Raw genomic sequence first — 23,674 nt, forward strand, 5'->3', positions numbered from 1 at the left:
GAGCGTATTAAAAAGGAAGATTACGGGGCAGGTTATGCTAAAGCAACTCGCGATTTTATTTTCCCATGAGACTGTATTCCTGTCAATTCCTCGTTAATTTATCGTTTTGTTGTCACAGTTGCTTTGCATGCCTCCCCCACGCTCCAACTCGCTTTTCTTGGCCGGGGATGGCGGGGAGGCGGCGGGTAATAAAAATCAAACTCTGAAACCCCAAGGGCAATGGCGGCCGCCCGCCCGACGGGCTGGGCCGGCGGCCCCCCCGGGCCCTGGGCAGCCTCCGCGGGCGGAGCTCGGCGGGGCGGCGGCCGGGGCTCCGCGGGCCGGGCCGGGGCGGGCCGGGCGCCACCTGCCCCCCTTCCCGGGGCGGCGCGGCTCCCCGCCCGCCACACTCCACCCACCCGCGGCTACTTGTGCGCCCCTCGACGGGCCGCCGCCATTTCCCTTCGCGGCCGACCCGAGGCGGTGACCGCGTCGCGCGCAGGGCGCGGAGGAGACGGCGGCCATGTCGGGGGGCCCCGCCGCGGCGCTGCGCCTGCTGGCGCTGCTGGTGAGTCCGGGCCCCGACGGAGCGCACCGGGCCGCGGGGGTCCCCCGCTACCGGGGCGGGGGGGAGGGCGCTGCTTTGCCGCGGGCCGGCCGGGGCTGTGGCGCGGAGCGATGCCGGGGGCAGGCGCCGAGCGGGGAGCGGCCCCGGCGCCGCGGGGCTTCGTGCGCGGCCGCGGGGGAGAGCTCTTCCCCTCGGGGCGTGGCAGCGCTCCCGCCGCCGGCTGCCTGCGGCTGCGGACGGGGCTTTCTCCCTCTCTTTGGGAAGTAGGTAAACGCAATCGCCGTTTGCCGTCCGAAGGCAGCTGGAGGTAGAAAAACCCGATAAGAGCGGTGTTTCGAGGGGGTGGGGTTTTTTTTGGGGTGCCAGGAGGAGCAGGAGCGCAGTGAAAGAGTTCGTCTTCGTGTTCAGCGTACTATCTGTGTTAATAAATGGCATTATCTTTTTGAAGGAATAGTGCCAGGAGGGAAAACGGATCATAAAGCGTGATTTAATTGGAGTTTTTTATTGCCTTAGAGAAATGATACCAAATTCTTAGCAATCCAAGCCATTTCAGGCTCACTCCTTCCCTGCCCTCAACTGGTTTTTAGCCATCGGCCTTTAGACCTTCCATCCTCCGAAATACCTTTTCAGGCTAAAAGCAAGGAGTGTTCCATAACAAACTGAGACCAAATCGCCTGGGTTTGTTTTTTTTTTTTTTTTTTTGTTTCTTTCTCTGTTTTATTTGCATGATGCTTTCTAGCTGTTTCTAGATGTTCTACAGAAAGCTCTCCTTCAGCTCTGCGGCACTGTCCTTTAGCTCTTCACCTGGCCAGGCTGGCAAAATGCCTGCAGAAGTTCGTCCGCCGCCGCTGCTCAGACAGAGGCGAGCGTGGAGGCCAGGCCGTGGGCTGCGCGGGCGAGCTGCCGAGGAGCTGGGCAGTGTTCAGCAGCAGCTTGTTGCGTGGTCGCGCTGGCAGGTGCTGTGGATCAGGGCCTTGCTCCCTGAGCTCAGGATCCTGCAAAATCAGATTTGTTAGCTGGAGACCTGTTGCCTGATGACTTTAACGTAGACTTGTGGTTGGCCACAAGTCAGCCAGCCGACCCTGTTCTTTGCAGCGAGCTGCGAGCGACGGTTTGGTTGGAAAATGTTTTATCCTTCTTTTGCCCAAAAGAGCAATGGGAAACATGGGGGGTGCTGCTTGCACAAAAGTTTTCACCGATTCTCTTGGTAATACCTGAAGCCACGCTGTTGTCCATTTTGGTGGGCTTGTGCTGGTTCAGGATCATAGAATCATAGAATCATGGAATCATGGAATGCTTTGGGTTGGAAGGCACCTTTAGAGGTCATCTAGCCCAACCCCCCTGCAGTGAGCAGGGACAGCTTTAACCAGATCAGGTTGCTCAGAGCCCCGTCCAACCTGACCTTGAATGTTGCCAGGGATGGGGCCTCCACCACCTCTCTGGGCAACCTGTTCCAGTGCTAATGGAAATCCAGTGCTAATGGAAATCCAGGATGATGTTGGTTTTGCCTGAAGAAACGAGGAAAATTATTTTTCTCAATCCTCATCATCTTCAGTCTCAGCTAAAGCTGCGGCAGGGTCCGGTCTACTAAGAGTGAACTCGGTTTGGTGCCTAAATGCCTCAATGTTGGATAGAACATTAGAGCAGATAAAGCTGCCTTGGTTGGCTGATGTCGGGAGCGAGAGAGGCACTGCTGGGTTTTGCCTGTTGTGTTTGGTCGCTTTTTTGGTTTGTTTTTTGTCCCTCATGTGGACGAAGCCATTCATGTGGTAGCAAGTCTAGTTGCTTGTTCGAGAGCATCAGATTAGGGTAATTTATAACTTAAGACATGCAAAGATGGCACTGATAACTTCAGAACCTTAAGAAACTACTGAAAAACAAAACCAGTCTAAAAGTAGTGTCTTCCCAAAGCATATTCTACCCTAGAAGCGTTGAGAACTGTAAGTTCTTCCTCTCCCTGTTTTTCCTGGAAGTATCTCTTGGTCATCTGCACTCCCTCCCTGCCTGCAGGCTGCATCCCTCTATCTTAATCCCCGGGTGCCTCGCAGAGGTCACAGCAGCTTTCCCCATGTCCGTGCCTCCGATGCTTTTCCAGGAATGTCCGGGCATGCCAGGCAGTAGTACACCCTTAGGCCTCCGGCGCTTTTCCAGGGATGTCCGGGCATGCCAGGCAGTAGTATACCCTTGGGGTTGGGCTTGACTTGGCCTGTGTCCAGGGCACACACCCAGAGCCATGGGCCTGCCGGGCGGGCACGGCTATCCAGGATTACTAGGCTGGGAGGTTTCTCAGTCATTTCTGAAGGGGGTGGACATCTCGTCTTCAACAGAAGAAGTCTTACAACACTTCTTAAATTTGAGTGAAAGAAGACTTGGCAGATGTATGAATCTTACTATGCTAGTAGCAAAACTTACTTTTCCTCGGAATGTCTTCTCAGATTGTACTTCCTTTATGTTTGGGATGTTAGACTTAGGCTGGGTATGATGAAACTCAGTCCAGGATACATTAGAACACTATTGTAATGTCAGAGCCCATAGCAATTACTTTTCAAAATTCACAGAAACAATTTAAATATTAAAAAAAAAAAAAACCAACTTGATGCTTAGTTTTAGAAAGAGCAAAGGTGACATAATTCAAAGCATCCTAGCTTCTATCACCAGTAGCATGTTGAAACATGGTAAAAATATTTACAAGCATCTGTGCATTGATTCAAAAACTTAATATTTTTCCAGAAAGGGGGGAAAAAACAGCACCATAGTGAGATACGAAAGCAGGTGAGAAATACATAAGATCTAGCGTTTTATTCATCCTATTGAAGTAAAGTGGTGTATTATTTTGGACACCAGACTTGGGAATAAAGTGAATCTGCCCAGGAGAGACTAGAGGAGAGCAAAAAATGCAATCTAAATTTGGGAAACCTGTTTTATGATTCTTGAAGTGAGATTAAAGAACTGGGAACTCAAAAAAGAAAGTGGGTAAGATGTGTGATAAGTTTTCAGTTATATGAAGAGTAATTGTGAAGAAAAGGGAATTACACTGTTCGATGAAGGCATTATCAACATGGCAAAGAAGGAGATTCAGTTTGAGATTGACATCTCAATATAGGTGTTTGAGTTTCTGTTATGCTAAATGGAGATGCAGTGGATGCAGAGTGCACCTATTTGGTTGGATCAAATTGTGCTTTCAAAGCAAATCTCCAGAGTGTGTGAATCTGATCCCTCCTGGGTGAAACTGCATTGGGAAATGCATCCATCTGCTTGTGGGTGTTTGGTCTGTGGCACCAGGCTAATTCTAGTCTGAAGTAAGAACCACAAAACATGGGTTGTTGTAGTGTTGGGTTCTCAGCAGCAACTGCTGTGCTCTACCAATCCTCTCGTATTGGGCTTACATAGTAGACCTAGCTACAGTCAGTGGAGTCCAGAGAGAAATAGCAGGTGTGGGCTGGCTTTGGGGTGAATTGAACTGCTCTCTGATATCCTTGTCTGTATTGGGTATATTTCTGTTGAATATGACAGAAGTTTAGACACTTAGCGTTCATTTAGACATGTAAATTTGTGTGCTTCAATCTGAAACTGAATCTCATCCAAACACCAATATGATCAACTTGCAAAGAGCTAAAAATTAGGATAATAAAATTAGGATAAAAGTTAACAAAGACTTTTCCATCTGTTATGTTAGCTAGGCACCGCCTTAGGTTAGCTAGCTAGGCTGTGGGACCTCCATCAGTCGTTTTTAAGAACAGGTTAAACAGTTGTCAGGAAGCACTTAGTGTAGTTTGTCTTGCCCCAGGGCCAGGAGATTAACTAGTAGATAACCTTGGATGGTCTCGTCAGCCTGCTTCTCTCAGTGTGGAAGATCTGCACTTGCCCATGTCCTCAACCCCAGGACTCCCAGGAGGTGCAAGATCCAAATCTCTGCCACACACAACATACATGAAAGACTACGTTTCTAGGACTGTAGCAAGTACGGACACATGCCATCTTGCTTGCTCAGTCTGCACCTTTACATTATAAGACTAAGCTGTGTGTTCAAAATCTGTCCTTTAGTCACTTCCTGACCATACATGAACATGGATTTGTGCAAGAGCAGCCTTGCATTCCTGATACCCAGCAGTCACTCCCTTCTTTCTCCTGCCCTGTCGCCTACTCCTGCTGCTTTCCTGTAGTATTTCATTCCCTTTCTATTACCTCAGGTCTCAGGTTTTGCACCTCATTTTCTGTAATCATCTAGTTTTCTTCTGACAATGCCTTTTCAGCTCTGTGTCATCAACAGATGTCATCTACGTGTCTATTTTTTATGCCAGGGCTATGATCCGCATTAAATGACAGAAATGGGTTTCCTACTCTTATTGAGCTGTTTAACAGATGTCAGCTGTAGGATATTAAAGAAAGGGAAATTCAGAATTCAACACCTGTTGGATATGTGACTTTTCACTTTTTCTTGAAGAGAATTTCATTGAAAAGTGCTTTCCCCCTTCATAAAATTTTTGGATCCTTTGAAAATTTTCAGTAAAAATGCAGGATCCCTTTATATATTTGTTCCAAATGTATCTATACATCTCGTAAATAAAATTGCCATTCTTAAAGACCTTTTATTGATGTCTTAAAGTCCCTTATGACATTGCCAGTGGACTACAGATTGAAAAGTACAAAAGCAAAAGTATTTTTTACTGTCTTAGCAATAAAACAGAATGTTTTGAGGCTGTTTTGCAGCATTTGCAAGCGAATTTATTTTTACTTTTAGTTAATTAATGAAAGACTTTCTGTTTATAATGACTAATGGGACTTTCTCTGCTGTGTTGATATGCATCTCAGTGGAAGACATGCTTATTCTTGAACTTCAGGCGCTTTTGTTTATACTGTGGTTCTCAGGTTTCCAATACAACGAAGCTTCTCACCTTATGCCTGTTGTCTCCATTCAGTATTGAGACAGAAAGACTTTTTCCTTCAGTTTACCAATAAGAACAAACAAGGATGTTCACAATGACGTCTTAAAAACTATTGACCTTCCAAAAGAGTTGCAGCTTCTGTCAGAAAAAGTTGACTATAAACTCAAATCCTCCTGTCACTCTTGCTGGTACAATCTCATTTTTTATAAAAATAAAGTGTAAAAATCCATATAACTAATTAAAACAAATAAGGTTAAGAATATTCGTGAATACAACTTGGTCTAAGGTGTAAGATCCCGTAGCCCTCACAATGCATATCCATTAGGGAACTTAGTGCTTGCTGATTTTTGCCTTCAGAATATATACATTGCAAAAATTGCTCTTTGAAAAACAGTTTTGTTGTGCAAGTCGAAACAGCAGTCTGCTACATTGCTCAACACCATCCACTGCATTGCTGCACTGTGTGGCAAAGAGATAACATCTTTGTAAAAAAAAAAGCTGTCATCAATGCAGTAATCAAGGCTGAGTCAGAGGGATGAGTAGGGAGAGTCCATTCAGAAGTCCAGAAACCAGTCAAAGAGAATATAAAGAAATACTTCCTGACTAATTTCAGTAGGAAATCACCTTTTATGAGCCTGCTTTGCCTTAGCCATTAGTATTAAAAAAAAAAAACAACCCAAAAAACAAACACCACCTAAGATGCAAAATGTAGGTAGATGTAGTAGTACTGAGAACAGTAAGTCTTCTCTACCTGTGCAAAGCTCAAAAGCTCTATTTGTTGGTTTCACATGTTGTAATAATCTGCTTTTTGTTGTTGTTTCCCAATGCCTACATTTTTGCACTGTTTGAGGGTTTTTGTTACTTATGGAGTCTTTGGTGCGTGCAGAGTGGACGTAAACACAGGGTCTCTGGTAATTTGGTTGAGGCTCCAGTTGCTTCCAGCTAGGATGAGGCACCTAACTGAGGTGTTTAAGGGTATACACAGCTATCCTGGTGCATGAAGAGGTGGGCAGTCCCAATACTGGATGTTGACATGTAAGGTTTTGTCAGAGCAAGTATGAGTTGCTTGCTATCATGCATGCGTCTCAGCCTTGTTTAAGTAAGGGATGTATGTATGCCACTTATCCTCCCAGCAAGGTGCTAAGTACCAAGCTGCTTCTGTTGGTTATGCTTCAACAGATGTTTTGATTAGTCTTTGCTTTTTTGTTCCTTGATGTGGTTGGTAACCCACCACAGCCTGTATAATCCATGGTTTGCCCAGAAGAGGGAGCTTCTCCAGGGTGCTGCTGGCAACCAACACTTACTTCGATCAATGGCAAATTCCCATCGTTCTGGAATGCTCAAGAATTATTCAGCCCTAACAAATGGTTGTTTAAAAATCCCCATAAAGTCTTCATTCATTAAAAAAAAAAAAAAATTAATTGCTTATTATCTGTTTCCTGCTGGGAGAAAAGTGCAAAACTTAATAATTACATAGTTATAGTGTATGTTTTAAATGTGAATGGTTATGGGTAAATTTTTCAGAAGATACTACAGATAAATAGTAAATACTAATTGATAGAGGTCAGATGCCCTTTTCCTTATGGCTTTGCTGTTCTTATCAGGGAGGTAATGTCAGTTAAGTTTTAGTAGTGCTAAAATGACATAGAATGAATAATGATTATCATAACTTCCATTGCAGATCTGTTTGAATTATGGAAATGGACTCTATTGGAAGGTAGGAAAAATGGAAAACTGCTTTTCTTTATCAGTGCCTGAAGCAGGGTTCTCTGAGCAAAGTGTCAAAGGTGTGCCTTACTTCGGTTGATAAATATCTTGATTTTTACCATTTTCTGAAATGTGAAAGCTGTGTAATGAATAATGAAATGAAAGCCCAGCCAAAATGTAAGTGAATAGATAACTACATCATCAGAGTGGTGTTCAACTTTGAGACACTTCGCCTAAAATACTAAGTTTGTAGATGTCTTTTTTTTTAACTCTCTGTAAATTAAATCATTTTATGAAAGATGTTAATTGTGGCTCAGAAAGCTAATGCAGCTCCATGATTTCGAAGCTACTAGCTTTTGAAAGAGCAAAAGCTATTCAGAAGTCTGGGCTACAGCAGCAATAAAGCATTCATCTGAAATGGCTAAATGTAATGCTGACATTCAACCTTGTTTTTTCACAGCTTTATAATCAAAATCGCAGGAGTGGTGTGTTGTCTCATCCCAACAGCCTAGTCAGACAGAAGCGAGAATGGACAGTCCCTCCAGCTTTCATACGGGAAGAGGAGGACAATTCCTATAAAAATCCAATTGCTAGAGTAAGTCCAGAAAAGTGATAAATACACATAATAAGAATACACATAAAAATAGAGATGAAAATGTAAAATAAGGGTGTGGGTGCCCTAAACTCATGCACAAATATTTCTTGAATTTTAAAGGATTGTTGAATGTCAGTTGAAGATTGGCACATTTCCTTCTGTTTCCTTCCTTCAGCAGATGAGTTGGTCTTGCAGCCTGATTTGGCTCAGTCTCTCATCTTTTCCCAGGCACCAGTTTTCATAAAACTTTTGGGAATGCAGTATCTTTGAGTTTTTTCACGCCACCACCCCTGTTCGGCTGTTGCTGCACTTGGCAAGTGGGTCCCAAAACTGCTGGTGGTGATTGGGCGGAGGGGTGTACATGGAGCATGATTATATATGCCTAATTTTTTAGGAAATAAAGCTAAAAATAGCCAAGGTGTTATCCTTTGTGCAAGAGTGATATGCATTTGGTTCAGCATCAGTTCTGAAACCTGAATTCACCACACTTGTCACTTTTGCATATAAAGTAACTGCAGATAGTAGCAGGCTGTAACCCTCTGCTTGGGCTGCCCCTTGATGGTGATGCTGGCACAATGCGCACGTGCTTTTCCAGATGTTTCAGATACTTGCTGACAGCAGAGGAAGGGTGTAATCTCTAGTCTATGCAGCCTCTTCTACCTGTTCATTTCCAGGTTTGACCTTTCTTCCTCTACCCTATCACTTCCTCAGTCCTGGTCAGGCTTGCTAGCTTAGGTCTAATCTCCCTTAAAAAGTTGTCATATTTTATTTCCAGGCTTTGCTCAAGTAACTTCAATCTCCCCTGCTCAGCTCACTGTTCCAGACTGTTGTTTTCCTTGGTCTTTCTCCGCATTTTATTTGCCCCCATCCGTTTGATCAGCCAGTTTCCTTCTTCATCCCTCACTTCAGTTTTTCACCTTATCACAGTTTTCACTGGAAATGTTTTCCAGCCTTTCCTTGCCCTTGTATCCTATCTCACTCTTTGTCCAAGCAGTCCCAATTTTCTTCTCCCACAGACCTCTCCACAGTTCCCAACTGTTGCGCTGCCCATCATGTTCCTCATCTCCCTGCACAAGATCCTCAGACAGAACATGTAACTCTTCCTGCATTCATCATAACGTCTCCACACTGAAAAGAGTGCAGGAAAATAAGTGTTTAATATTTATTTTTGTTCATTACAAAAATAGCGAAAATATTTTATTTGCATTTTTAAATGTGGTTTTATTTACGAAACACTATTTAATCTGTTATATTCCTGCTAGATACATTCTGATCTTGAAGATACAGGGGTAGTGGTGACTTATACTATTTCTGGTCAAGGAGTAACAGAACCCCCTTATGGATTATTTGTTATCAATGGAAAGACTGGAGACCTGAACATAACAGGAAGGGTTGACAGAGAAAAGACTCCGATGCTGTTTGTAAGTTGAATGGTAACTTTCTACTTACAGGTGCTCTTCTATTCATTTTTTATTTATTTTGGTCAAGTGTGTTTGCTTCAATTAGTTTTAATCCAGTTTTTGGATATTTGTGTATGTATGTGTGCTTATATTTATAAGCATATTATACATGCTTATATAATGCTTACATTTTGTTATATATATTTGATATATTTCTATTTTGTATATGTATTTTGTATATATTACAGTCACTCATTGTATTTGCTTATTGTTTCTGTCTGTATTATTTCAGCTCAGAGGTCATGCACTAGATAAGACTGGAGCAAAACTGGAAGAGCCAATAGACCTCCCAATTAAAATCATGGATATAAATGACAATTTTCCAGTGTTTTCACACACAGTTTTTGTTGGTTCAGTTGAAGAATTAAGTGAAACAGGTAATGTTATTTTTAAAATGATTTTTTATTTTAGCTCTTCCCAACACATTCAAGGGCACAAGTAAATATACTCTTTGCAGCAGCATATCATATCGGCAGTAACAAGGATGCATTCTCTTGCTCGTGTAGGCCAGGTTATCCACGTGTGAATGCAAGTTTTTATGTAGGGCTAAGCTGTGTGGTGTGGTGACGGAAAAGCGTCCACATAAAGGCAAGAGAGAACAGCACTTCCTCTTATGGCATCTTTGGTTTATGTCAAAGCTATCACAAACCCAGGGACCAGAGTCCTTCAGCAGGAATTGCAGGGGAAACGCAGTCTACCTTCTGGCCTAGCAATTCCAGCCTATTTGGAGGGACTCCACTCTGCCATGCTCATGAAAAGCCCCTCTTTATCTGTGGGCTGGAGAGGTACTTCACCGTTAAGCACATATGGCCATGATGTGACCCTCGAAGAACAAGCTAGTGGCAGTTTTCCTATTGATGTCAGTAAACGTAAGACCAACAGATTATTTCCCAGCAGATAAGAAAAGCTGGAGTAAAACAATGTAATAAATACCTGACATTGTTTCCCTTTCAATGTCATGATAATCTGAAGAACCAAATTATTGACCCACTGCTTGGGTGAGGTATTGAGTTCCCTCAGCTCTCTTTCAAGTCAGTGTCACCTGTATGGTAATTGCTTCTTTGCCTGAATTCCAGGTAATGTTCAAACTCAGGCACTGGACGCTGAGGTACACCCTTTCCCAGAGAACAAAATCCTGTACCATGAGTTATAAGGGGATTGCACCATGGGGACCGCAATGTATTTTGAGTGAAGCTGTTGGAGGGCATCAATACAGAGCAATTATTTTAATAAAGTTCAGGTAGAGGAGTTAGTGCTCCCTTTAGAATAATCTGTGAGGGAAATGCAGCTTGTTCAAAACCTACTTCTTTCTTCTCTGTATGGTATATACATTTTTCTGTCAGAATTTTGGAGAGAATTCAACCTGTTCTGTGATTCTGGTGCATTGAGTTCTGTGAGTTACAGATGTGTGGATACAATCTTTTTGTTTGCTAGAGGATATACTGTTAACATGTGCTATTTGGATTTTTAGGAACGCTTCTTCAGCTCTATTCATTAAGTAAATAGAGGCAAGAGCATCAGAAAATTGTGTAGTGTGTCTGACAACAGTCTCTTTATCTGTGACATTACAGTAAAAATACTTGGCAGTGGATGGCAGTGTAAACATACTATATTTTGTTTGCTTTTTTCCAGGTACAGTTGTAATGAGGATAAATGCAACAGATGCAGATGAACCAAATAACCTAAATTCCAAAATTGCTTTCAGGATCGTTTCCCAAAGCCCTAGCGCTGCATTCAGTATGAATAAGGATACTGGCGAGGTTCGAGTAGCAAAAATAAACCTTGACAGAGAGGTAAAAGAAGCCCTCCCGTTTTTAATCTGCTAACAGCCGCCTTCTGATGCCTGTTGTGTCACCTTCAGCTCTGCCTGCCAGGCTGGAGAGCTGGCCCTCTTACCTTCCTTCACCTTCTGTAGGATTAAAGCCTTGTCTGGCTGATGCATGTTTTCTGGGGATTGGACGGGGGGCAGGCAGTGACAGGATCAAGGCTGCATTCCCCCTGTCACCTCTCTAGCACAGCATCAGCCCAATGGCTGTTGCTTTCTGTCCCTCCCATGCAGCCAGGGCAGCAGTTACATGAAGCAAGGGGTCATTTCTCTGTGCTGGAGAGCATATGGCAAAGGCAACCCAGATCACCGTTTGCAAAGCTGCTGACTGCATCTAGATTTTTGTAGCCTGCTACGCAAATCACGGTGCAAAGAGTTAGGATGGGTGCTGCTGTGAAACAGCGTTGAAAGCCACTTTACCTGGGCTTGCATGAATTTTCACTGGCCAGCAGATGGTGATCTGGATGTTAGCTCTGCGGCTGAGGGCAACATCTCTGATTCTAGCCCTGTCCTGACATGCAGGTATCATTCATTGGTCCTGTCCCTACTTATGGCTACTGAAATTTTTTCATTTGCCATGTAAGCACAGTCTAACTCTTTGTGGGGGAGATGCAAAAGTCCCAAATCCTTTTCAAAGCCTCGCTTCTACTCCAGCTGAGCCCGTCAAGGTAGTTGTGTGTGAGATTTACTACTGGCTCGAGAGGAGTTACAACTGGCCACAAGAGGGATTACCAAAATGTAGTAGAGATAATACAGCAAAGGAAAAGTTTTTTAGCCTGGTTTAAACACTTCTTTTCTTATCGTGGCAGATACAAAGTAGCTATTCTTTGGTGGTGGAAGCAAAAGACCGTGGTGGTGAATTAGATGGGAATGCTGCAACATGTTCTTTAGAAATCAAGATTTTGGATGTCAATGACAATCTGCCTGTGGTTGAAAATCGTGTCGTAAGTACATTGATCACAATATTTGGCATGTTCCTACACCTGCCAGTATCCTATTGCTTTGAATACAGGGTTGTGCAAACTTTCTTGCACTGGTGAAATGAGGTAAATCATGGTATCTTTTTAAAGAAGCATGTTTTTCAATTGCAGTTTGAAGGAAGCGTTGAAGAAAACAAAGCAAATGTAGAAATTCTGTCAATAAAAGTATTTGACAAAGATGAAGAATTTTCTGATAACTGGCTGGCAAACTTTTCATTTGTTTCTGGTAACGAAGACGGCTTTTTTCGTATAGTAACAAACAAACAAACAAATACAGGAATTTTGACTCTTGTGAAGGTTAGTATATTCTTTAGAGAGTCTTCTTTAAATATTAGAATAATTATTCCCTTTAAGTTGACATACAAATTATTTATATTCAGGTAGTATGTAAACTGTAAATTTACATGGTAGACACTCATCCTTTGGCATATTCTTTGTTGGTGTATTCAATAATTCCGTGCAAAATAATAATTTTTTTCTAGGCTTACCATTTACATTCAGTGTGATCTCAAATGTATCTACTGGGGCAGAAGTCCCCAAACTTTCCTTGTTGTTGGGCAACAGTGCTAACACATATGCTGTAAACTTCCCCATACTTTTTTCTCTCCTTGCTGGTCTCAGTTTAAATTTCTTTTATTTCCCATGGCCACGGATAACTTTAAAGGCAACACTTACTCCATGAGCCATGGGCTACAGACTATTTTATGAATTTCTGTACTTTGAAATTATGAAAATATTTTCCATAAATTGAAATTCCTGTTTTATGAATTTCACTCCCCTTTAGTCCACAAGAACTGAAGATGCATAGTGCCCTGAGTACCCTTTTTCTTTTTTTTTTCTGCTCTGGTTTCCTTACCTGAAAACTGATAATTTTAAAAAATTGATAAGCATTATTAAGTAAATTAATTGCTTTTAAAAAAAATAAAAAAAGAAAAAATTGGATGAGCCAAGTATTATTGAGCCTTGATTCACTGAAAGTAAAGACCTGTATGTGTAGGAGTCATTGCACCTACCTTAAATTAATTTAAATTCAATAATATAAAGACATACCTATGGTGCCATCCATTAAAAATAAGAAGAGTAATCTTCCTTATGTACTTTTAAAGAGTTGAAGCATTATGTATTGAGCATAACATGTTAACCAACAGTTCTTTGCACTGTAGTATCCTTATTATTTAAATAAGGGTGCTACAATATTAAATAGTTTTATTTAAATATTAAATGTATGAATGTTGTCTCGATATCAGATTCTGTCAAGTTCTGAGTGGTGTTTTGTTTTTTTTAATTGCTTTAGGAACTGGATTATGAAAAAATTCAAAGCCTAAATTTGGGCATTGTTGTTACAAACAAAGCAGAGTTCCACAAGTCAATTAAACACAGTTATAAAGCACAAACAATTCCAATCAAAATTAATGTGATTAATGTGCGGGAAGGCCCTGTATTCCCCGGTGGCACAAAAATTATTGAAGCAAGTGAGAAACTACAGATACGAGAGGTTATTGGACAGTATCAAGCCTATGATGAAGACACCGGAAAAATAGCAGAGCGCATTATGTAAGAATCTGTTTATAACCATCATAACTGAGTATGTCAGAAATCACATCTTACTGTAACAATGTGTATATTGAACTCAAATAATTTCAGAGGCAATTGTTTTCTACTACACATAATTCACACCTAAAATAACATCATCATCTTCAGTATTCTATTATGCAGAAAATAGCTGACTTGAAAATCCTACTTGTTTGGTCATATATGGTGAGACATGAGTGTTTGTGCTGAAATAGTCCGCGCTTGAATGCTGTTTGTCATGTATGTCTGCTTTTGAGAGTAGATTTACTCATCTGACTTCATCATGCCTGTCTGCTTTTGAGAGTAGATTTACTCTTCTGACTTCATTGTGTGCAGAAACATTAGGAATAAATATACAGAAACATCCAGCAATTGGACACAGAAAGGGTGTGAAGTAGATCTGTATGTGTGCCTGTGTGTGTTCAGATTTTGAATCGTAGCTCTTCAGCTAAAACATTGTTGATCCACCACCGTGGCTTTTACAAGTGGTGCAGACCAGCAGAGGTGCGTACCCAGCGGTGGACCCCGCTCCGCCACGGCTGTAATACAGTCTCTCCTGGGTGGCTGCTGCTCACCTTCTGCTGGGAGCAGGGATGGAGGAGAAGAGGACGATGACCAGCAGCGCAGATCCTTCTCCTGCTCTGGTCTCGCTCCCTGAGTCTACTTGTTACAATGCCTCCACACCTAAATCCTGGCTCTAGAGGGAACAGCAGGTTTCAACATTCAGGGTGGGTTTATAATCTTAGGTTTATAGTTGAAATCAATCCCAGTGGCGGGAGTGTCACACCTCAGACCTAGGGATTTTCTCTCTGCTTTAAACAAAGAGTAAACATACCGTGAAGCTGCTTTTTCTGCTGATGGTTGTTTTCCTCATCATAAATGTGTACATATTTATATACAATTTTAATCAGATACATGAAAGGAAGGGATACAGCAAACTGGATCACAATAGACTCAGCCACAGCTGAAATCCGACTTGCCAAAACACTCGATTATGAATCGCATCATGTAGTAAATGGTACCTACACTATCACCGTGTTGGGTGTAACTACTGGTAAGTTGAGAGGGTTTTGTTTTCACACTAATTGGTTTGTTTAGGGTTTAGTTTGCCTTTCTACAACTGTAGTTGGTTTAACCTCCTTATCTTTAACTGCCTAAAATTAGGCACCTAGTGCAGTTTCCTATAGGCTCTGTATTTGGAGGAGAGACACGAGCAACGCGTTGAAATAGGATGAATCTTGGAATGGGTTCCCAAGGTGTCTGTTTTCGCTTCTTTGACTAGATGGAAGTGAACTTCTTGTAAAAGTTTTGCAAAGGCCAAGTCTGATCGGAACGTCCCTTGTCAAGGTGGAAATTGCCAGTATCTCAGTATGCTAATCGGTAGACTTCAGAGTCTTAAGTTTTCTTGAATGCTAAGCAAGAAAGACTTCCTGAATTTCTTGTGTATCTAATGAGAATTCTCCTTTTATAATCTGCATGTTACTGTGTAACCATACACAGGAAATACTTTTTTTTTTTCCCAGTTAAAATAGTAAACCAGCTTGCCTTCAGAAGAACTTTGTCAATATGTTTATTAACATTAGGAATGAAATACTGCTCCCATAAGCTCCAGGGAGAGCTCTTTCAACTTATTTCAGCAATGTTTGTGTTTTGGAAAATATTAAGAATATTAAGGGTTTTTTTATTTTAAGATGAAATTTTTGTACTTTTCAAATCAATTTAATTTTTCATATTTTAAAATATTAGATTTTCCGAAGAAAACGGTCACCGGCACAGTCATTATTCAAGTTAAAGATGAGAATGATAACTGCCCAGTTATTGTGAACCCTGTGCGGACTGTGTGTTCAGATGCAAAATTAGTTGATGTTACAGCTAATGATTTGGATGGTTACCCAAACAGTGATCCCTTCAGCTTTACTGTCATTGATGAGCCAGAAGGGACAGCAAAAGAATGGATAATTGCATCTAGAAATGGTAAGAAAATAGATTTTTAATTCCTTTCAGTTCTTTAGAGTCCTAGTGGTATAATTTGTTAATTCTAGTCAAACTGACAGTTTGGCTGATACAGACCAAAAAAACCCATATGTATGGAGTCAGTCATGAAGACACATCACTCGCGTTCTGCTCCTTCTGTCCAATGGCTATAAAAGCACAGCCAGGTCTTCTGGGGCCTGTTGCCTTCCCTCAGTTGGGCCATCTTTGCCTAGCTTGATGACCCATATGTGGTGACCAGGATTTCATGGGTAATGCTGGGATCAAGCCATTCTCATCTTCCCACAAAAAGCGTGCAGTGGTGGAGGATGCTTTTTGTTCTAATGGAGCTTGGCGACATGGTTGTGTTACTGGCTGCAGTTGCCCTAACTTACAAATAACTAAATAAATCTGTCTGCACAGTGGGCCTTGAAAAGGGGAAATACAGTATAACCTGTGTAAGATATTGTCCAGCACGGTAGGAACAAAAATAAGTCAGAAATCATAAATAATTTTAATGAGTATTTCAAAATGAGATGAGCATCTTCTTCTTATATTTCTGTTCATGTAAGCCTGGAATATGCTTGAAGAATATGCTTCAGGTAGATTGAAGGCACCAGAAAACATATTTTTCTTCTCAGACTCATTATTCTGTCCTCTGTAATCCTACAGCATAACAGTGCAAAGCAATCAGCAGAGTCATCTTAATGGCCAGGTTTAGGACCATGAAGGAATCTTCTTAGCTTCCCTCACCCTGCAGTTGTGTCCTTGATGTGATACAGCCACAGGAGCAGGTGATATGTTGGCTCCTCAGCCTCTGCCTGTGGCCAACAACAGATTAATCTCCTAAAGACTGAAACTGGTTTTTACGAATTCAGCCTTTAGTTATGAAGATGATGTGAAGGTTAACACTATATAGGCGGTTGGGCCATCTTCCATGATAAGTCTATGCTGGTGTGAAACTCTTTGCAAGTATCTGAGACTGCAAGTGAGCATGGCTGCTTTGTTACCAGCATGAATTACTTGATAAAAATAGGAGCACGTATGCTGTAGCCGCAGCTAATTAAACTTAATTCTATTGTGTTGGCTGGACTTAACTGGAGGGGGCTTGTGGGGAGACTGTGAAGATTTTATTTCCCTTAATTTACAGGAGTCAACTTTCTCTCCACTTATTCTTGTTTGTCTTTTCTTTTTCTTTAACTCCCCCCTTCTGTCTCAGGCACCAGCATACAACTGGTACCACAAAACCTGAAGCTGGGCAGAACTGAAGTTCCCATCCTAATAAAGGATTTACAAGGGTTCAGCTGTGCTCAAGCACAGTCTCTGCACCTGCATGTTTGTAAGTGCAAGGCTGACGGCACATGCAACAGTAAAGTTATTGGTGCTAAGTCAGCAGGTCTGGGACCAGGAGCGGTTGCACTGATCATCTTGGCGTTTTTACTTTTGCTGCGTAAGTAATTGTTCCGTATTACCTCAGAAGGCACTGTAAATACGGTCTGCAAGGCATCAGGAAAGAAACAGTCTGGCTCCCAGGTTTTATCATCTTGATATATTCTGTGTAAACTCCTAAGTCTGTGTGAAGTCATGGCAAATCCCCAACTAATTTTGGTAACATCAGCATTTCACCCTCAAAGGATTTCAGGCTCTGTGTATTTTAAAACTAATATGTACAACTTTAATATCTGGTTATGGCGCTGTAAATAACAGGTGGGGAAGCAGTAAGGAATCCTTTTGGTGTTTCCCACACCTCCCCATGTGAACCTAACTCTTCCCACTCAAACCACGGCGCCTTTTCCACTCTCTTCTCCTTCACTGCAGACCCAGGTCTGGTACCTTGCTCTAAGCAGCACGTGATGTTGTTCTTTGGTAAGACAAAATAGAAGCTCAAAAATAAGAGAGGAATGCTTTTAGTTCCGGGTATGGCCATGTGTACCCGTGCTGCATTTAAAATGGCAATAGTTTATTGCTTGTACTAGTAGCAATCTAGCTGTGGCAAAACGGAAGTTCATGCCACACAAATATGCTCTGCTCCTGAAATGGGATTGGTTTGTATTCCCCAGGCAATGATCTAGATGTGTCACAGGAGTGGTGAGGTGGAATTTACATGATGCCATGCCAGGAGGAGTTAGAAATGCTGGGGTTGTACAGTGATATTTAGGGCTTGCTTCTGGTATACGAGATCTTTGATAGAAGTATAGCTATATACACATGTGGTCATCTCCAGGATTGAGGCTGTGACAGGTTAATTGTCAGTTTACTCTCTAGGAAACCATCCTGGCATGTTTCTAGGAAATACCTTAAATATTTGGGAACGTGTCTTCAGTATTTGTCAGCCCTCATACTGATCACTAGCTCACTGAAGATATGTTTTAGTAGGAGAGCTGACCAAACTTCGGTACTGGCTGTTAGCATGCTTTGACCCTAATCATCATGTATTTAATGGCAAAATTCTGTTTCCCTGTAGTTATTCCACTGTTACTGCTGCTGTGTCCCTGCGGCTCAGGAGCAAAGGGATTTGCTGCGATACCGGACTACAGCGAAGCGATGTTGCATCAATGGAGCACCGAAGGGGCAGCTCCAGAGGAGAAGGCATGTATCCCTAATAGCATTTCTATTTGATTTCTAGCCAAGTGTTCCGTTTGGCACTTGCCGTCTCTTCCACATTGTGGGCTGATGTTTCAGGGCTGTACAGCAGATTTTAACCACACATGAACATTAATTAAAATTAACCCTGTGATACTCAGTGAAGGGTGCATGGAAGATGAATTCCACCAGCAGCTCTAAAAACACCAGCTATAGTGTTTAAATCCCAAAATAAAGGGGAAGCAATCAAACAAATGTTGATGGTATCTGAGCAGGAGGTAGAAGTGTGGGAAGAGCATTGATGCTGTAAAGAGTGAAGCATTTGCATTTGCAAAACATCTGGAATGTTCTGTGCCCCTTTGGGAGCATGGTAAAGCAGCAAAAGAATGGGTTATAAAGCTTAGCTTCTAGTTTAAAGTTGCAGGCTGCATTTTAAATTACCTGTGTGTTTGCCTTCTTAAACAGTACGTTCTTAAAAAAAAGGCAGAAAAAAGCGCAAATCTGCAGAGGGAACAGTGAATGCCAAGAGAAGTTTGCCTTTTCTTGTTATGTTACAAAACCCAGTTTTCCAAAAAAAGGGCATGACACTGGGATGCTTTTGCACAATAACGAAGAAACAGAAGGTAAAAGACTTCAATTTAGGGCCAGTGCTCACACCAAATTCTTGATAAAAAACAATTAACAGGGAAGCCAAACTGCTAGAAAAGAAGAAAGGGCGAGGCAGCACCATAGAGGCAGCAGGCAGTGCACGCTCCTCCACTTTGTGGCTGGGGAAAGTTGGACCCCTTGGAGTTTTGCAGGCATTTTTTGGTGGGTTCCCCCCCCCCCCCGTTTTCACTCCCAACCCTTTGAGTTTCAAGAAAGCAATGATCTGTAGAAACATTTCCATGATCCTCCTTGGGAATGCAGTTGTGGAAGCTGCACCCTATTTCAGGACGCCCTTTACTCTTTGCAGCAACATGTGTAAGTGCAAATTTGAACAAGTTGTGAGACGGCACCCTCCCAGGTCCCACCCAGCCTGCTGCTGGTTTGGTGAGTTCCATGTGCTAGACAGTGCAGCTTACATGTCACATCCTAATTTGTGTTACTTATGTAGCCAGTGCTAAGCCTCCTCACACCTGCTGCACTGGGGACATCGGGAGGAGCAATCAGCGGAGCAGCAACAGCAGCGGTGGCAGGAGCAGCAGCAGCAGCAGCAGGAATGAGTGGAGAGGAAACTGCGGCAGGAGGAGGCAGTTCTGCCTCTCATGGAAGAGAGCATTGCAGCACTATTACCAAGGAAAGATGGGAAGAACAAAGACATCTCCTTTCTGGTGCCGAGTATGGAGCCATGGCAGCTGGAGGAGCTGAAGGCATGGCACTTATAGGAGGCAAGACAGTGATGGCTGGAGGAGGAGTCGCAGTAGGAGCGGCAGAAGCCATGAATGAAGGATTTTTAAGAGACTACTTCAATGGCGTAAGCATATGACCCGAATATAACAGTATTTTGATATTTACACTTAGCACTGTGAAATGTCGTTCATGTTATTGCAAACACAGATGAGTAGATATGTGTGTTATCAACAGTTCTGGTACAATGGCCAATGTTGTGTGCATGTGGAGTGAGGGCATTAAGGAGTTTTGGGTTAGGCTCACGTGAGGGACTTAAGAGCATGACAATGCTCAGTCTTGTAGCGCTGGGTGCTTACAAGATCTCCCACAATGAGACCCTTCTCTTGAGGGAAGTATTTGGGAATGGGATCCAGAATATTCAGCAATGACCAAGGAGCCCCTTGCCCAGGAAGAAGCCACGAGAAAGACTGTAATATAAATCTCAGGGACTCAAGCACACTAAACTGGCCTGTTGGGAGGTACCTATGACTCATCATGAGTCACAGCTACGAACTTTATAATGGAGCAGGTTTTTGAAAGATAAGCCATAGATGTCAAACAGTAGAGGGTGGGTCCGCATTTTCAAAGTAGCTGATGAAGTAAGTGGTGCTGGACTTGTCTGTTTGCCCAGTAGCCTGGATAAAGGGCCGTTCATCAGAAGTGTATGAGGCACATGTTGCAATCCCCTTTCTGACTTTTTTTTTTTTTTTTGGTGACCTAACCATTGGCCAATAGGCAATTCCTAGTCCTTGCAGCTATTCTTCTTTGCGTAATGCGCGTCATTCATCCATAGGCTGGCGAGATCCTTATAGTGGAAGTTTCACTTCTGTATGCCAGGGAGTGTAAGGATTGTCCATCACCTGTACAAACAAAACATCTTCACATCCTACAGCTGGCTGATAGTGGGGTTCTACAGGGGAGTAGCTCTGCAGCTTTGAATCACCATCTCAGACCAGGAAAGGATTTGAGCTTACGAGACTTGTATGTCTCCTGAGCACTCTAGCTGCTGGTCTTTTGGGTGAACAGATGCAACGGTAGCAATTCTGCTTTCCTTCGCTCTTTGCACTTCCTAATATTAAGACATACTTTAAGCACAGCTGCATGCTGAAGTCCTGTGGGAGGGCTTTGTAAAGGTCATGCTAGAGTAACCTTTACAACTTCTGGGAGGCTAAAATATCTCAGATTACTGGGGGTGGGAGGGGGTAGGGGGTGGGGGAAGACAAATTACCAAACCAGATAGTTTCAGATGTGTGCTGATTTTTGTAGAAGCATCTTGGGTAATGTGCCTGCTTCCCGGATCAAATGCAGATACACACACAGAGTCAGTTTAGGTCTGGATGTATACCACATTACACAGATGCCTGAACTAATATGCACTCTAGAACTTCAGATGTGGCAGAAAAGTGGTTCTGAGCACAAGCCAGCAACCGTATCAGGTAAAACTGGTTCAGCAGGCCCGGAGGATTTGGCTGTCTTCACTCCTGAAACTGGAGCTGGTGCAAGCACGTACATGGATTTTGTGGTAGCACTGGCAGCGACTCCATTGCAGATGCTGTTTTCAGACTGAGCTGGCCCTGGAAGCGCTATAGTCAGAACCCGTGGGCCCTCCTTGTTGCAAAGTGGCCTGCATAGAGCCTAAAAATGTATATGTTGGACTGTGTTCCCATACTTATCAAGCCATTTAACTTTGATTTGTTTGCTGTTGGGCTCCTTGGGTGTGATCCTGCAGGCTGTGCTAGTGCAAAGGGCCATGGCAGGTGTGACATGTCAGCATGTACTCATTAAACATGTGTTTAAATTTTAGTTAGGATACTCTCAGGCATGGTTTTGGCACTCTCCCACAAGCACCTAGTTACAGATGAAGTTCATTCACTGAACCAAAATAAAAGCAATCTGTTTGTGAGGATGGAGCAGTATCACCAATAGCACAAATCCAGGTAGAAATAGCAGCAGGTGGTGATAGTACCCAGGGTTTTCAATTTAATTTCCAATTTTTCGTCTCATCAAGTGTACTGTCAAGTTCAGACTAACTTCAAAAAAGCAAAAAGCACTTTAGGTACTGCCCTTGGTTGGTTGACAGTTACTGTGGTTTCAGTTAATTTTTTTTATTTTAACCTTTTTGACCAAGCATTCCTGATTTTCAGATTTATTAAGTCTAGAGCTGACATTAATGAACTTTTGCTTGCTTTTGTTTTCTGTCTGTAGAAAGCTGTCTCTTTTGCGGAAGAAGATGAAGCCCAAGCTGCAAACGACTGTCTTCTGGTTTATTCCCAGGCAGAGTCAGGCTCCCCACATGGCTCCATCGGCTGCTGCAGCTTTATTGAGGGTGATCTTGATGACCACTTTCTTGATGATTTAGGAGACAAATTTAAGACTCTAGCAGAAATATGCATAGGCAGACACATCAACATGAAAGACGGTGGCTCCAGGAATGAATCAGGTTTCGGTCTTGATGACACAAAGTCACAGTTCTTAGATCAGCAAAATGCTTCCAGCTCTGAACAAGCCTTTGCCTTGGGCAGCTGCTTCCAGCCCACCCCACTGGTGCACGGGGGCGGTGGCACAGGAAAAGACACCGTGTCCGAGAAGGTTGTCACGGAAACAACCTTTGCATCCCTCTCTGGGCAGCATGATGCCCAGCCCCTTCCCACAGCCCATGCAGAGACCAATTTCACCATGACGGAAACGTCCTACTCTGCCGGGGCTCCTGCCCGCTCAGCCACTGTCTTTCTAGACCCCCAGTTTAAGGAGAACGTAGTGGTGACAGAGAGAGTGCTGGCACCTACGTCAAGCTTGCAGGGTATGGTGGAAATCCCCGACTTGCCACACGGAAGTAATGTGGTGGTCACAGAGAGGATGGTGAAGTCAGAGGGTGCCGGGCCAAGAGTTGTGACAGTTCAGGATCTCCCCGACTCCCAGTATGTCGTAGTGAGGGAGCGGGAGAGGGTGCTTGTGCCTGCTGCAGAGCAGGGCTCGCTCAGCTTCCCCTCTTTGGCAGAGGGGCACAGCGTGGTGGTGAACGAAAGGGTGGTGACAGCCTCAGGGATGCAGAGCAGAGCCGAACAGGCGGCGGGTGGCGGCTCAGGAAGGCAAGAGCACATGTTGGTCACAGACTCCCTGCTTAACCAGGTGGGCTCCAACTTGGAGGGACCACCTCCTGCCAGTGCCACGCTGAGCAAGTCTTCCAGGGTCACCAAATACAGCACGGTGCAGTACACTCGCTCATAGCCTGAGCCTTTGCAGGGGGGGTGGTGTCCGGTACCCACGTGTCAGTGTGTGTCTCGCCACGGGCTTTTTCTTGAGACCGGAATTTGCTGGGGCTTTCAGAATGACATGGACGCGCTCGCAGTAGTTTGTATAAATAAGGATTATGACCAAGAAGCTAGTAAGGAAATCTGCTGTGGTTATTAGACAACATTGGCAAGCGATGCTTTTGAAGTGGGAAGATGTGGGAAATACATTTTTTAACTTGTTTGCTATTTTTGTGTTGCTTTTTATTATTCAGTTAGTGTAATAATACCACGTAACTACAGCTGCATAATAATGGGCAAGCGGAAAAAACAGTCTAAAAATCTAGTGGTGGATAGTAGCGTGCAAAGCACAAGTTAAGTTTCTGAACTGCTATTTAGTGTATCTGCTGAAGTCCCCCCCCCCAAGAGGCACTGGTTTCTCATTGCGTGTTTGCCATCTATTACCTTGTGGGCCAGGGCAGCTCCCCCTGAGCTGCAGATGCAGATCTCTGCACCTTGGTGAATTGCTGAGAAATCTCTCCTTCCTGAGAAGCCCAGGCCACCAAAGCCAGTATGTCCTCAGGGCAGTGGTGTGTTGATCTCCTGGAGGGATGTTGCAACTTCGGGGTTATCAGCGTTTGTACCTTAAGCAATCAATACTTGCATATTAGCACAGGGGTTAAAGAGAACAAGTAGCAAAAAAGCTGAGAACTGCAATTTTTGGGGTACTTCGATATAAAAATTCCATTACTTGGTGTGGGTCTAGGCTGACATGGACAAGTAAGCATTTGCTTTGTACAGATTTTTCACTGGCTCCTAATTGGTCCTTTAATAGTGTATGAGAAACAGCCAAAACCTTAGCTTCAGAGGCAGACATTCAGTCGGTGGCTTTGCTAGCAAAGTTTATGACCCTTAGACATCTGTAGGATCCAACTTACAAGTGCGAT

At 43.2% G+C, this 23,674-nt stretch overlaps 1 protein-coding gene across 1 annotated transcript; it reads left to right on the plus strand.

Annotated features, from left to right (window-relative positions):
- Positions 1-502: 502 nt before the first annotated feature.
- Positions 503-22,725, plus strand: DSG2 (desmoglein 2). Its single transcript, XM_075705204.1, has 15 exons — positions 503-547; positions 7,115-7,150; positions 7,601-7,735; positions 8,998-9,156; positions 9,428-9,572; positions 10,828-10,988; positions 11,830-11,964; positions 12,112-12,297; positions 13,295-13,554; positions 14,484-14,626; positions 15,319-15,546; positions 16,763-16,993; positions 18,008-18,132; positions 19,223-19,582; positions 21,703-22,725. Exons 1-15 carry the CDS (start codon positions 503-505, stop codon positions 22,723-22,725), a joined length of 3,372 nt encoding a protein of 1,123 aa, XP_075561319.1.
- The last annotated feature ends 949 nt before the right edge of the window (positions 22,726-23,674 follow it).

Source organism: Pelecanus crispus, chromosome 2, assembly GCF_030463565.1.
Source record: "Pelecanus crispus isolate bPelCri1 chromosome 2, bPelCri1.pri, whole genome shotgun sequence".
Lineage (NCBI taxonomy): Eukaryota > Metazoa > Chordata > Aves > Pelecaniformes > Pelecanidae > Pelecanus > Pelecanus crispus.